Source organism: Trichoplusia ni, chromosome 2 (assembly GCF_003590095.1).
Source record: "Trichoplusia ni isolate ovarian cell line Hi5 chromosome 2, tn1, whole genome shotgun sequence".
In the NCBI taxonomy this organism is placed as follows: Eukaryota; Metazoa; Arthropoda; class Insecta; order Lepidoptera; family Noctuidae; genus Trichoplusia; species Trichoplusia ni.
The window spans coordinates 2,541,509-2,557,045 of record NC_039479.1 but is presented as its reverse complement, the minus strand read 5'-3'; the positions used below and the strand labels follow the sequence as shown (position 1 = coordinate 2,557,045).

At 35.4% G+C, this 15,537-nt stretch overlaps 1 protein-coding gene across 7 annotated transcripts; it reads right to left on the bottom strand.

The window, feature by feature from the left end:
* Positions 1-315: 315 nt before the first annotated feature.
* Positions 316-15,452, bottom strand: LOC113503193 (1-acylglycerol-3-phosphate O-acyltransferase ABHD5). 7 transcript variants are annotated; one of them, XM_026885036.1, is made up of 9 exons: positions 15,259-15,452; positions 14,978-15,099; positions 13,319-13,366; positions 11,720-11,796; positions 6,237-6,443; positions 5,598-5,772; positions 4,881-5,153; positions 4,292-4,478; positions 316-3,827 (listed from the first exon to the last, which is right to left on the bottom strand). In XM_026885036.1, exons 2-9 carry the CDS (start codon positions 15,076-15,078, stop codon positions 3,585-3,587), a joined length of 1,311 nt encoding a protein of 436 aa, XP_026740837.1. In that variant the 5' UTR covers positions 15,079-15,099; positions 15,259-15,452; the 3' UTR covers positions 316-3,584. The 7 variants fall into 7 exon arrangements, with proteins under 7 accessions (XP_026740837.1, XP_026740857.1, XP_026740848.1 ...); XM_026885056.1 differs by lacking the exon at positions 14,978-15,099; XM_026885047.1 differs by lacking the exon at positions 13,319-13,366 and having other exon boundaries at positions 15,259-15,451.
* Positions 15,453-15,537: the final 85 nt, after the last annotated feature.

Sequence of the window (15,537 nt, the reverse complement as noted above, 5' to 3'; positions counted from 1 at the left end):
CATTTTCGACAGTGGTGTAACTTTTGCGTTTTTTGCAACATATGTAATGTCCCTGCAGACCTTCGAAATAACAGAATTAAGTGAGCCGCAGTTAAAAAGGACACGAAAAGGCGTTCTTCTTCAGCCTGCATTCACAAAACTTTGTATCAAGTATCTAGTTGCTTTTGATTGGTTGTTTATGATTCCAAACTATTATCGTAAATTACAGTACAGTTAACCCTATCCTCATACTGTGCCATCAGCCGTAGGCCGTCCTCATTTAGGTAGGATCAAAATGTAATAGGAGTAAGAGAAAGGTAAAACAAACCAAATTAATTTCAATAAATTATCTTTATTTACACAATATTTCATTCCGTGTATCAAAAAGCCAGTGGCCAAACAACAATACTCAACGAACTCGCTTTACTACGTACATAGATAAATAACACCGCTGTGCTCGTTACGGCAAAATATCTTATAAAAACCGTGTTCTCCATAATAAAATATTCATAACGCCATCGCGCTTATAAAGTCACAAAACCATTACTGCCCATAAATCGTGGGGGACAAATCTTTGCCCGTGGCCTTTATACAGCCAGGTATTAATTATGAATTATTTGCACTACTCTTGTCAGTACACAATAATGGTTTTAAGACTTATACAGCAATCCTTTACCGAGATCTATTCTTGGGGATCAAAATAGTCGACAAATCACGTCATTACAAAAACACTCTTTATTCCCTTAGCAATAAGGGTTATTTTAGATGTCGTTACGAGAGACGTGTTGTCGACTCTGGTAGCGTACAAAACGCACTTAAAGAATTCGTAAAAATATATTATATGCTTCTCAATAGCTTTGCATTTCTTTTGAACAATATCTAATTGTTTTATTTCAAGCAAAGCATGACCGAAGCTTATTTTTTTTAAATTATTATTCATTCAATTAGTGCGAGTGTACGCTGTTTCAAGCATTGTATCCTAGTCTTGGACAATCAGCTGACTTACTCCCAAAACTGTTTCAGTTTTGATTTTGAAATGTTACTATCGAGTGTTCGTCGTTAGCTGTTAGATTTCAAAACAAAACTCGATTCTGTCAGGAATAAACCTACTGCTTTACACCTTAACCCGTTAACATTAAGTTCATTTTCTTTTGTCCCCATCAACGTCCAAGTCCATTCTTTCCTTACAGGAAGACTATTTCAATACAGCATTTTAAAACGAAAAGCTGTCAAACAGTTCTTAAAATGTGACTTAAAAATATATTGCTTGGTCTTAATACTTGGCAGTTATAGTATAATTGTAAAGGCGTTTGAAGTAAAAGCGACCCTATTTTGACCGGATAGAGATCAAAATAGTCTCGCTAGAATTGAATTTTATAATTAAAATTCGTTTAAGTAGCTCGTTTACTATGAGCTCTGAATACAGAATCGCAGCAATTGTGGAAGGGAGACAACGAACTAGACTGTAGCGACGTCTCGCTTCCACAACGGCAACACAGGTTTTAAAAGTAAGGTGTAAAAATCTCATATATTTGTGATTTGTAATCTTAGGAACGCAGGTACTCTGTAGCGACCTCGCAACAAGCCATAGCATCAAATTTTTGAAGATCAAGAGAAGAGGCGACGCAAACTCATTAGAACAATGCGATTTAGAATTTTAGATTGACTTGAAGCATATTTTATTTCTACAATCGTAATTTTGCTTGGGTAAATTTTATTCTCAAAGCCCAGTTGCAAATAATAGCATGATTTTTTGTGACAAACTTCAATTGTTGGTACGAATGAGGATGATTTTGAAAGAGAGAATATAAATTTAGGTGTACATATGTAAGTTAGTAGGGCAATGAATGATGAGAGGGGTCAAAAACCAAAAAAAAAACAATATTGTGAACTTCCAGTATTTGATATCAAAAGCATATAAAATCTGTGATAAAATTATTTTTGTAATACATCAAGGAAAATGATGAATATTTTTCTTAAATCGATTCTATTTCGCTTGCATTTAGAGATATCATCAAAAATGATTTAATATTTAACTATTTGAGGCACAGATTAGTTAGAATTTGGAATGTTATTCGGTCCAAACAACAAAATTACGCTATATTGGTCTGTGAATAATCTGTATTAAAAATATTTAAAAAAATCAGTTACCAACAACAAAATATACGTATTAAAACATAATTAAAACATTTCACTATCAAACATCAACGAAATCGTAGTATTTGTACCCGTAACATATACATTTAACGTACGTAAAACATTTGAAGATGTAACGTGGACCCTATTGTATTAAATTGTAATATATAAAGTTAAGCAGGTATTTATGGCCGTTTGTAAAGTGTCGACGCGAGTCCCCGATACCTGATGTATTGAAGTGTCAGCTTTGGGAATTCGTAGATCTATTGACAAAGCTCATGCTAAAATACGATGATATGATGAAAGAATTCAAACATTTACCTTATCTCAAGCTTTTTTGCTAAAGACTCGAGAAACAGAAACGTGTTTGTAACGTTCTGTAGTTTTAATTTCTTAAGTCACGTAAATTACTTTATGCCAAAAGGCTATAATAGGACGGATGATGTCAATGAGGCTGTACCATTGAGTTTCGTAGCTAATAAGCGATATCAGATATCGGAGACTTTCGTCAACTTGTGTAGGCTAAGTAGATTCGTAACCGAATACTGAAACGACAAGTCTCGTGCTGCCTTTGTCACTTGAAGGTTCAAAGTAGCAATGACACATTTAAAATCGACTTTAAAATAAACTAGCTTTTCAGTATTCGGGATAGGGTCTTTAAGATTCAATTAATATAATACTTTTCTTCGTAAATTAATAAGCCGTTTGCGAATCTTTGTGCCAGCAAAGTGACAAGCCATTTTAGTCGATTATACAAAAATCGACTAAATACTTTCCTAGAACAATACAGTTTCTTGTTTTAGCAAGGAGTAGTAGATAGCTATAGTAATACAATTATCAATAAATGTTAAATTTTGAAACGTTTTTGTCTCGCAGACATGATTCAGCCAAAAATTGATCAGACATTGATCTCAAATTGGCCATTTGAATTACACAACGAATTAATAAGCCATTCCAGACTGGTCGTCAGAAATGTAATAACGACTGTCAAAGATCACGTATGACAGTCAACAACGGCTTAGTGACATTTTGACAAGTCTGTTTTCCAAGCAGATTTGCTTGGAAAACAGACTTGTTAGGTCGAGTTTAAAATATTGTAAATATTACTAATCTATTACTACTCCATACTAAAACCAGTCATCAAATAGATCTCTTAAAACAGAACATAAAACTTTGTTATATGTTCATGAAATATCATTTTTCAATACAATTAAATAAAAGAACAATACACATTATTTTACCTTTTCGGAAGCAGCACAGCGTTTTCCCTTATACGAGCAACAGTACTATATGCCCTTAAAGCGATACGATATACTTTAAATCTGAGATCTTTTCACCAATAATTGTTATAGTGTCCTTTGGTACCAAAGTTAATGTTATTTCATGAACACTACAAATGAACGCCGAACTAAGAGCTATACGTAACCAAATGTGCGTAACAATAGTAGCAATAACTAAGGGGTGTATCATCAGGAGGGAGGCGTGGACTGCGTGGCCGGGGCGGGCTCGGAGGGCGGGGCTTGCTCTATGGCGGCTTGTTCGGGGGGCGGGGCCTGCGGGGTGGGCTGGGCCTGTGCGGCGGGCGGGGCCGGGAGGATGGCCCGAGCGTCGCGTGGGTCCCGCATGTCTGCGCGGGCGCACGCTTCCAATACAAACCTGTTGAATAAGTCGGGCTTGTCTAGGTACACGTGGTGGCCTGCACCGTTGATAACCTGGAAATGTTTAATTTATATTTTAAGGTGTGTAAAGTGCGATTACAACGATGATGTGGACTTAAAAATATACACACCACTTAGTTTTACTATCTAATGAGTAAAATTAGAATACATCACCACAAAAAGCACAATTTTTTAGTAGCAGTCGAGTAAACAAATAACTACAACGCTTAAGCCCTATAAGTAAACTTTACGTCAGGTCACTCACTCAACAAAGTATCACAACTAGTCATAATTTTTGTTGTCTACTTCTCTCTTACTCGTTACTCTTCTCCTTTTAACTATTTCTAATTAATTTGGTTAAAGACTGTCAATATTTTCCTCTGGGACACACCGAGCTTCAAGTGTTTTCCATAGGTTTTAATTGAAGACCCCTGGTGGCGGGCTAGTCCCACTAACTAAAAAAAACCAGTAACAAACTATATATCCAACACTACATGCCAATCTCCACCTTAACGAACCTGTACATAAGTGTTAGTATGTCCGCGATGTTCGAGTATGACTTGACCGCTGCTGTTGTCCACCCAGGACCGGGAGCCGTACAGCACGGTGATGGGCAGCGCCGGGTCCAGCTGGTCCAGACGACGCATCATCGGGTTCTTGGCCCAGCCGAAACCAGTCATCAGAGTGTGGAAAGCACTTTCTCCACTGGGATTGAAAAAATATTAGGAGTTGAATTTCTTTGAACTTTTGTTGTCTGTTGAGTTATGGATATTTTTTTTTGTCACATGTTGTAAACACTAAATTCATTTTTAGTCCAGTAATTTTAGACATTTTTTTTATACCCCAATCTGGGAAATAATTCCTAGTGATAAAACTTAAAATGAATGGATTATTTACAGGCTTGTACTGTGATTATATGAGAAGAAAAAATAATTTAAAATTCATAAAAATATAACTAGACTTGTGTCGCAACATAATTGCCGCGCGATGCCGGAAGAAGGGACGTCATGAGTCTAGTCTAAAACTTGTATGCCATCTGGAAAACAAGTCGTGGGCAAACTTTTACCCACGAAACTTATAACAGCAAAATAAATTACGAGAACTCACCTGGGCGTCTGCGAGTTACACTGATATATATACTCGGGTATAACAGTGTCCGCGTCGGGCACGTATCCGTTGTACTTGCGGGAGATGTCGGGGCGCGTCTTGCTGACGAGCCAGCGGCCGGCGGGCCCGGCGGCGCGGACCGCCCACAGCGGGTTCAGCGGCTGCACGGCCGTGGCCACGGCGCGGACCCACAGCGGCAGCTGCGCCTTCTCGTAGGCGTTGGTTGGCCGCTCGGTGAAGCCCCACGGGTCGGCTAAGACTAGGTGGCGGACCCTGGAAGTTGGGTAAGTTGAGGAATTTTGAGTGGATTTTTGAGATATGTAAGGAGTCCTAATATTGTACATAGTCTTCGAAATAAAGTTCAAGAGTAAGAGCAACACGAACGTAATTCAGGATTAAGAAACAGCCTTGAGATGTTTCTCAAGGCTGTTTGCTGTGCTTGCATAAGACTAGTATTATTAATTTTCACCACCACCTAACCGCTAGCCAGCCGCAATTTTGCGAAGATAGTTAATGATAGAAACTGTCCACTACTAGATTTGAGTAGAAAATCAAATCTAATACTAAAGAATTGATAGCTTAAACTAATATGAGGGAAGAGGAAACAGAGCCAAACCGATACCAAGCGGTTTCCCTCCCCATAAGAAGTTATACCTTCAAAACACGAAAGTTACACTGTAACCTAAAACAAAAACTACAAAAACTCTTAATAATCACCTCTCGGGGTACTTGATAGCGTATGCAGTGGCGATGTACCCGCCGAGACTGTGTCCCAGCAGTATGAACTGTCCGAGGTTGACCTCGCGGCGCCACTCCTCCACAGACTCCACCCACTGCGCTTCCGCCTTCATCGCGTCAGACGCGAACTTGGGGCGGGAACTGCGGCCGAAACCTGGAGGTAATGACGATGGTGAGTGTAAATAGGTAGATAGGCTGGTATCATAGGTTGGGAGTAAATGTTGAATGTAAATATTTTCTAGGGGTGGATGACTACATAACTCAGGCTGGTATAATAGGTTGGGGATTTTTGCTCTATTTAAATATCTTTCAGAGGTACTACAAACTTATTGAACTCAAAATTCTCTAAACTTAGCAAACAGCTTCGGACTGTTCAGTGGTATTTAAGTGCTCTGGCTTTAGAAAAATTACAATATCTCTGTTACTAGAGCACATGTTAGAGTACTAATATATCTCTAGATATTAGAGCATTCCAGAACATTGTCCGGTCGAAAGGTTAAAACATCTCATTATAACAATTTGAAGAAACTAAGTGGAACACGAATATTGTCAAAGAATTTTACACCATTATCACGCCATATATCGGGGCCACTTACAAACAAATCAAGTTATACCAACCTAACAAATCAATCGCGTACACGGGCCGTGTGGCCGCGAACGCGTCGAGGTTGGGACACCAGAGGGCGAGCCCAGCCCCCATGCCGTGTAACAGCACCAGCGGAGTCTTTGGGGACTCGTCGTTCAGTGATATCGTCCATATCTTGTCGCTCTGTCCGACCACGCTGCCTATGTCCACGTAGAACCTTTTGTAAGCTGTCTTCAAACCTGGAAAAGGAGATATAAAAAAAAATGTAAATACAAGGAAAAGATGTAAGTTGAAAAAATCGGTTAAGAACAAACAAGAGCGTTTTTGCAGTTGAATCAGTGAAATTAAATAAAAAATAAACTCCTCCTATGATAAATCTCCTAAAACGTTATGAAACACTCAAGAAAATACATTGACCTTTTATTTATTTTTGCAAAGTAAATCAGCGAATTAGTGACCTACACCAATTTTGGCCTCGTCGACAAAATAAATTTTCCTGTAAACGCGATACCTAAATATGAAATTAGTTAGTTAATACTCGTATAATATTATTATTGGTATAAGTATGAAGTCCAATGTGATAAAGGATTAATATTATCGATTCTACTTCCTTAACGTTATCAAAAGCGTGTCAGCTTTGACCCGCTTCAGAAAATCTTCTCTTTCATTTGCCGAAAGACATTTCTTTTTATCGCGTTATGATTAAAAACTTTGACGAATCTTTGTGAAGAATTCACGCGCGAAATAATACAACAAGTACATAATTATACGCAAGAATTTTACATATGCAAAACTATCTACAGTTACAGTTTGAGACATTGTATCACTTGCAAAACACAAAGAAATGTTGACTGAAAGAAAAAAAAGCAAATTTATTATATATATCTATACTTATATATAAATCTGGAGTTTGTTTGTTTGTTTGAACGCGCTCATCTCAGGAACTACTGGTCCAAATTGAAAAATTCTTGTGTTGAATAGACCATTCATCGAGGAAGGCTTTAGGCTATAAACCATCACGCTGCGACTAATAGGAGCGAAGATACAATGGAAAATGTGAAAAAAACAGGACAGGTATAAATCATAACTTATATCTTCTACCTACGGGGAAGAAGCCGCGGGCAACAGCTAGTACTAATATATAAAGCTGGAGAGTTTGTTTGTTTGTTTGAACGCGCTAATCTCAGGAACTACTGGTCCAAATTCAAAAAATCTTTTTGTGTTCAATAGACCATTCATCGAGGAAGGCTTTAGGCTATAAACCATCACGCTGCGACTAATAGGAGTGCAGATACAATGGAAAATGTGAAAAAAACAGGGCAGGTATAACTCAAAACTTATATCTTCTACCTACGGGGACGAAGTCGCGGGCAACAGCTAGTTATTTATATAAACAAAAAAAATTGTAAACAAGATGCATGGTAAACTTGTGATCTCTGATGAGAACAGATCTGTACCAAATAAATGATTCTTTTGAAGCGGATTTCCCTTTTGACTTAGGATCAACGTAACATACGCACATGGAACTAATAACGTCAACGATACAACAGATAAGTTTAGTATAGTATCAAACCTGCTATTGACTTTGGATTGTTATCAAAGACGCAATCGAAAAGACCAAATTCTAGCTAAGCCTTCCGCAAAATTAGCAAACACTCTCATCGATTATTACGTTTATACGCAGTAACTATAACTACTGCATAACAATCGGATTCCCTAAACAGATATGAGAGAACAAGCTCTTTAAATTAAGTAAGCTTCACTTATAAGACCTAGAATATTTATTACTAGCTTTTGCCTATGACTTGACCAGCACGGATATGATTTTCTGGTCTCGAACGTGAAGAAGTAATATAAGCACACAAAATTTTGCACTTATAACATAAGTGTCATTATCTCCATAACATGTTGAGGCAAACTTGGAAGGCCCAGGCTGATATTGTGAGACAAACTGAACAATCTAAACTTATAATGGGTAAAATTAATTTTTATTTTCCATTTTTACCATGCAGTGGAACACATAGCAATAATCGCTCTCCCTTACTCTTATATCTGGCAAGATCTCGCGCCCCTTCTGTATGTGTAATAAAATGAAAAACTATGGATATACCAACTAAAACTAAACAATTAACTCCATGATAGCGATCACTTCACGATAACGACTTGTTTCCAAGTCCTATTTATCTACAAACGGTGTTTGTAACTATCTGCTATCAAATTTATTGATCGACATCAGTATCTTGAACGTTACAGCTATTTAAGAGCTGAAGGGCTTTAAGACTTTAGGGAATTAACTTAAAAGGTCCTTAATACCAATAAAAGAGATTTAGAAAACGAATTCTGCGTAAACAATAACATTTTCAATTGAATAATTATGGTCCGTGAACTTAGAACTTCGAGATAGAAAGCTAACAGAATTTCTGGGGTATTTTGTAATTTTATTTTATTCCGAAACAATTTTGGACATCGTAACGAGATTATTCATTCTTTAATTCTGGATACTTTTTGCCATCACCTCCTTTAATTTGAAGTCTTCTTTTGGTGGGTGTTTTTTTCTAATTCTGTGTACTGTATCTTACTTCTAACTTCTCTTTTTTCTAGACCACGAATGCATGTTCTGAGTCTGGATGTCTTTCTACACATGATTTGAATGTTTGTGAAACCCTCACGACACAAGAAATAAATTCCGTAGTTTCCGTACTGTGGGAGTAGTTTCAAATGCAAAAAAGATGTGTTACATGCGTACCCTATATCTGCGTTATATATCTATATCCGTGTTTTATAAAACATTGTTTCTCGTCAAGGTATTCACTTATTAAAAGATAACCAATCTGCGAGTTGGCTAAGGTCATCCACTGAACGGGTAGTTAGATAATACGAAACTTATCTAACTTTCAATAATACATAATAGGATAAAAATAATAACATACTATTTTGGAGAACAAAAGGAACTGAGTTCGCATCAAGAATAATAGTAATTTTTGACAATAATCTAATACCTTTCTAGGTCTTTTGAGCCATGGTGTGAACGTCCTTTGAGTTGACTTTTGTGTTACTAAGCGGTGTCATCTCCAGTGAAATGAGAAAGTTAGATGGGGAGTCGCTTTACATAACTACGATATTCAGTTGAATCTGGTAAAAGAGTTAAAAGTATACATCACGTCGCCTATTCAACTGAATATTTCTCTCATATGACACTGCATCATGAAGACCACATGCACAGACGATAATATTAAATAAACAATTGTTTTCCTCATTAGTGCCTTTACAACTGAGACCAATCCAGTCTTAAAGAAGAGTCTACTGATTAATGAGATGGTATCTTGACGGCCCACGGTATTATAACTAAACATCATTTATTAGTATTAACTCAATCTAGGAATGCCACAGAGCGAACTAAGTGGAAGAAGCATGCAAGAGACATTAGTATGTCTAGCAATAGACTGAAATGTGCTGAAAAGGAAAAAATATGGTTCACTAAAAAACATTCACGACCTGTATAAAATATTTATTTTAACACCAAAATCATGCAATCGACTTCAAATGATAACTACTAAGCCAAGGTTTATGAAAACTACGGGACCAATATGAAAAAAGTATCAACATTGCCGTGCCCTACAGGGTCCATAGTGTCTATATTAATATTATAAAAAACCGAGGATTAAAACCACTTCTCTTTTAAGACGCTTGAAAAATAGACTTATTGTCCCTAGCCCAAAATGCGATCCTAGATCTTTAAGCAAGGGTAAAGTCCAAAAAACTTTCGAACACGTGTAGACACACGATTTCAAAGTCGATACAATGAGTTTATCATATGGAATGTGCGCGAATCGTATCTAATTATACTAACATACACGTCATGTTATTGATTGTTATCATGTACTACTAGTAGCATATATTGTATTCGTTATCGGACAGTTGCATCCCGGAAAATAATTTCGAGATAACTTTGTTTGAACTGGGTTCATCGATTATAAATATTTAGAAAGTAACATTTTTCGTGAGAGTATCTAATATTTTAGTTAACTTGACTTAGAATATAATTATTAATATTAAGATTGAATTAGCAAGAAAGAACAACTTTTTAAGTCTTCCAATATACACAAAAAATATGATTTAAGCCCAGATGGTTTGATGATTGTGTATTTCTTAAATAAATTTCTAGGACAATCATAATTTGGTCCTTCTAGTGTTCGAGTCGCGACATACATCTCCTATCATCATTATCCTCATGACTCAAGGAGGGTCATGATTACTCTAAAGCCATCGCAACACACTCATAAAAAACGCAGCATTAGTTCAACATAACCTAGAGTCCTAGACCCCACTCCTGACCCCGCCTGCCTCCCCTCCAATTAAATCCACGTTAGCGTCCTGTGACCAATGGATTCCGGATGCCGTTACATTAGCACCGCTCAAAACAAATTGCTTGGCTCATCTCACTATGCTGGCCGTTATTGTAAGTTAGATTTCGAGACCTCCCTGGAATTTCGCTACGTGAAACCGTGCCAAAATTTTAAAGTAGGTCGTTTTTCAAGCTTGTAACTGTCATACTTAAAAATTGAACAACATCATTTCATGGAAATAGCTATTTTAAAAGATTTTGACCAGGTTTTTATTGTTTAACAAAACCTGTAATCCGTAATAATTTATATTTTGTGAATTTTTTACACATATAATGATATCAGACCAAAAGCCGGTTTCGTCCGCGTCCACGTACTAAAGCGCAGAACAGAGATGCCGCTACATCTTGTATTGCGCTGTCACGCTTCTACAGCCATAATATTTGTAAGACTTAAGTAGAATCTTAGGTCCTCCTAACACTTAACAGTCAATCGTTTCCCTAGGACACACCGAGCATAAGTGCTGGGTGTTTTGTAGTTGGTTATCATTGTTGATCCTGGTTTACAGTAGTATACAGACCCTCACATTGTAATACTTTCCCAGTTCCAAACATCAGCCAAAAATTTTGAGATCTCTCATAACTGTTATGTACTCTCTCAAAATTAGTTTCCGTTGAACCGAGAAGCTATTTCTCGTATCGTTTTTCCGTGCATTGAACTCAAGATATAGCCCAACCACTTCAGAATTGTATCTAAGACAAGACTGGTGTTTTAGTGATCGAATTTTGTGTTGTATGACGCGAACATTGAAAAGACATAGCTGTAATAGTAATCTACGGATAAATACCTACCATTTTTTTGTGTTATTTTTCCTAATATCTATTTTAGGATATGAGAAGAGGTTGATACCGACAGTCAACTGTGTACGTTTGAGACAAAGTCCCTACAGAAATGTTTACTAGCTATTCTCGAGGCTCCACCCGCCTAGATGTCGATTTCGGCCGCAAAAACTTTACTATTACAACGCCCTCATATATAACAGTTTTTCTTTTCCCCAGTTTTTCTTCAGTGAAGAAGTAAAAAGAAGTAAAACACACGCATACATACAAACACACTCACATACTTTCGCATTTATAATATTAGCCAGAGGTAGATCGTAATGGTATACGTACATGACAGTATTTTCTTCTCGACATTACGTAGCATCACATCTGATTGCCGGGTCCAGCTGAACCACCCACCGGTCCAACTAGAAAAGAAGCACACGTTACAATACAGAAGACAATATATAAACAAGCTCAACTAAAAACTAACTTATTTATTGAGTCACTGTTAAATACACGAAATTTAAGCTTAAAAATGTCCTTGAATCAATATTAACCTGTTTGGGAACATTCTGCAGTTACTACTTACTTATATTATTTACTAACGAGCGTCTTTCATAGAACTGCAAATCACAAGAACTCAGACACTCAGACTTAGAATAAGCAGTGGACTTAGAATAAGTGGATCACATATGGACGTACATGCTTGTCCAGTGCGTGGTGATCTGCACGTTTCTGCTATTCGAGTATGTCTGATTTTATGTTAATTGACATTATGTTAATAAAACAACTTCTTTCAAAGTCCAGCAAATTACGTGGTTATTTAATGGTGACTCAATAAATCACGTTTTGGTTAGCAGAACATTAACAGTCCAAAAATAAAGTGCAAAAAACATAGGTTATTTATCTAGCATAACAACTAAATTGGAAAAAAAAAACTTGTTAGCATGAAAAAACAAAACGGGTTTTTATTTTTAGCACATTCTTAAATTATTACGTTGCGGGTACGTTCGAGATACAGTTTTTAGAAACAGTAGAATTACCTATTTTAATGTTTAGAGGTACACGTAAGGGTAGACCGATAAAGCAATGCTATTCGTTGTTCAAAACACATTCAGCCATCAATGGAAGCTTGAGATAGGTTAACGACCTTTTATTGTTAGGTACATAGTTTTAAAATAAATGATCTTTCTTTTTTGCCAGTTATTGAACGTTTTTAAGTCGGTCTAACATCACAATATTTGCAATCAGAACAGTTTTGTGACTTACGACTTTATGTATTCTTAAAACAACTATACACCCAGGTATGAGAAATCATATTCTTATATTATCGGAACTAGATGCATTTTCCAGTAAAAGAGTGGATTGGATCGATCGCTGGCGGCAATGCGGCATTGTAAATCTTACTTTAGGAGGCAAAAATAATGTATACCGATTTAGAACTTTGAATTCATTGATGTTCTGATATTTGACCATTAGTAATACATTAGGTTTTAAATCACAACATAATTATAAAGTCTTTGTTTCTTGGTTGTTCGAAGTTTTCAAGGCCGATACGAGCCGCGGCTCGGTCAAAGTAGCATAGGTTAGTTAGTCATTAATCTAAAAGTATGAGTCACCGGCTTTTATACCAGTCATGTTGATTTGAGTTTATTTTAGAACTGGTTTTGGTCTTGGTATCCAAGTTTTTGTGGGTCCCCAAGAATTTTCTTTGTTACGAGATCACCATTTTGTTTTTAACCTATATCTATAGCTTTATAGTAATATATATAGTAATGTGTAAAAATATTCAAAAGGATATATTTTACGTTTTGGAAATTGTGCTCATATTGTATACTCGTGACAGTACAGACAGAACATAATTAATAAATAGAAAGAGTAGCCCAAAATAAATAAGAAAAGCATTTCCAACTAAAACTGTGACATCAACTGGAAATATAATCTTACTTCCATAAAATGGACAAAACAGTTCCAATCCATGTCCTGCTAACTGTACTGAAATTTAAAAAGAAAAAACCATAGATTTTAATAAATAACAATAATTATTTTAATGGCAACACTTCACATTTTCTATGGCTGGCTAATCAAGCTTTGGTAAAACAAGAATATTATTTAAAAATCATGCAATCTACTACAATGCATTTGGTTAAACTTGTCTAGTATGCCCTTAATGACATAGCAACTAAAAATGCACAGCATATCTCCTTGTTTACGTATTTGTACATAATTGACACTGAAATGAGCTATACTGAGCTGATAAAAAATAATTTATATAACCACAAAACATGAAGCTGCAGTGATTTGTTATAAGGGCTATACAAATGATAGTAATCAAGTTAAAATTAAAAAAGAATGTACATTTTTCTACCCCTATAACAAATTCAAACAGCTTGATTACTTATTTGATTATTTCTATCAATTTTTAGTTCCTATTCCCTAAGTTAAATAACCTTTGAATGAAAAAAAAAAACAAAAGACATTCCTAACACAAACACAATCAAAGGCAAGATAATCATGATACAGACAATCATACAAACACACACACACACAAAGCCAAATGTAACTTGCTTGTCAAACATTGGTGTTTGCTGAGTTTTAGATTATCTGAAAAAATATTAAGATAAAAAAACAAATTACTATTTTTTTACTTTACTTGTTAAATTCAGCTATTAGTTATGAATAAAGCCACAATAAAGAAATAGTTTTTTTAACAATAAATCCTAACTATTAACTTTAAATGATAACATAAAAACAGAAACCAACAGGAACCCAACATCTTAATACAACCAACACCATTATAAGATGAGTAAACAGACCAACACTTTTTTCTGGTTTCTTCACTTTCATTTTCAACACTATGATTCATAATAAATGCTATTAAAAAAAAAAGAATTTCACAAATGTGTATGTATCAGGGCAGACACTTCAATACAAATGCTTGTAAAAAAGTAAATGATAAAAAAAAACAAATGTAAGCATGACTTGTGTTTTCATTTATCAATTGTATCATAGTTTGATGCAATGTTTTGCAATAGATTCTATCTAAAATTAAGTGAACAGACTTTTTTGATATATTTTTCATTATTGCTTTATTTATACTGAGATGAATCTTAGGGATAAATCTTATTGATTTTTTTGATAGTGGAACTTAAGTACTATGGTGTGTGATGACAATATTTGGTATGATTTCATGGTGTCCGTCAAATAGCTAAATGAAAAAATAAAGATTATAGGGTAGAATAGAAGGAAGTTTGAGAAATAACAGAAGCTTGAGCTTACTTTAAACACTTAGTATGATTTGTCCCAAAATTTGATATTTAGTATAAAAAAAGTTATTTAATTTACATCAAGAATAATAAACATTTTTTTTTTTTGATGTTATAGAGGATTACAACAGAGAAACATCATTATCATCTATTAAACACAATCAAACAAATGTTTTGGCTTTGAGTAAAATCAATAACTGTATTAAATTTAATCTAATGACATAAAAACTAGGCTCATTAAAACAAGATCAAGATATATAAATAACATGAAAACATCTACAATAACAGAAGTAGATCAAAGAATAGAAATAGACAAAAAAAACAATGAAACTAAAATTACCTTATGAAGTCTATAATGATATGATATATGAACAGCATGAGATATTGAATCCAAATATAAAACGGTATGCGAAGTCTTGGCATAACAAAATATCTATGCATCAACAGAAGACTGAGGAAAACCTACAAAATTAGAATATTAAGATACGCACTTGGTACATCACTAACTCTATACTAAAAAAAGCTATGGCAAAGGCGGCAAATAATTATGAAGCAATTGCGCAATATCAATAAGAATTTCGGCAAGATTTAGGTAACGAGAAAAATACGTTTTCAAAATACCTGGTTTCCGTAGACTCAAGATTCAATTCACTACCCATTTGGCCACTGTTACTAAATCAATGAGCACATATCACGGTCACGATATTAAATAAGATTGTTATCAGCACGAACACAACTATCAAGCATGTTATTTCTCGAAATGCGTAAAACAAAATGCCAAAAAAATAAGTTGACGATTTGACATGTAAATGTAACAGTTGAATTGTCAATGTCAAGTTTAAGGAAAGAAAACGTTCAAAACATGGTGAAAAGTCGCATTCGTTAAGTGTAGAATAAATG

Coding starts and splice junctions, on each gene's coding strand:
- LOC113503193 (XM_026885036.1), bottom strand. CDS start 15,078: ATGCATAGATATTTTGTTATGCCAAGACTTCGCATACCGTTTTATATT. Junction 5,154..5,597: donor GCTATCAAGTACCCCGAGAG/GTGATTATTAAG, acceptor CCCAACTTCCAG/GGTCCGCCACCTAGTCTTAG. Junction 4,479..4,880: donor TGTAACTCGCAGACGCCCAG/GTGAGTTCTCGT, acceptor TTTCAATCCCAG/TGGAGAAAGTGCTTTCCACA.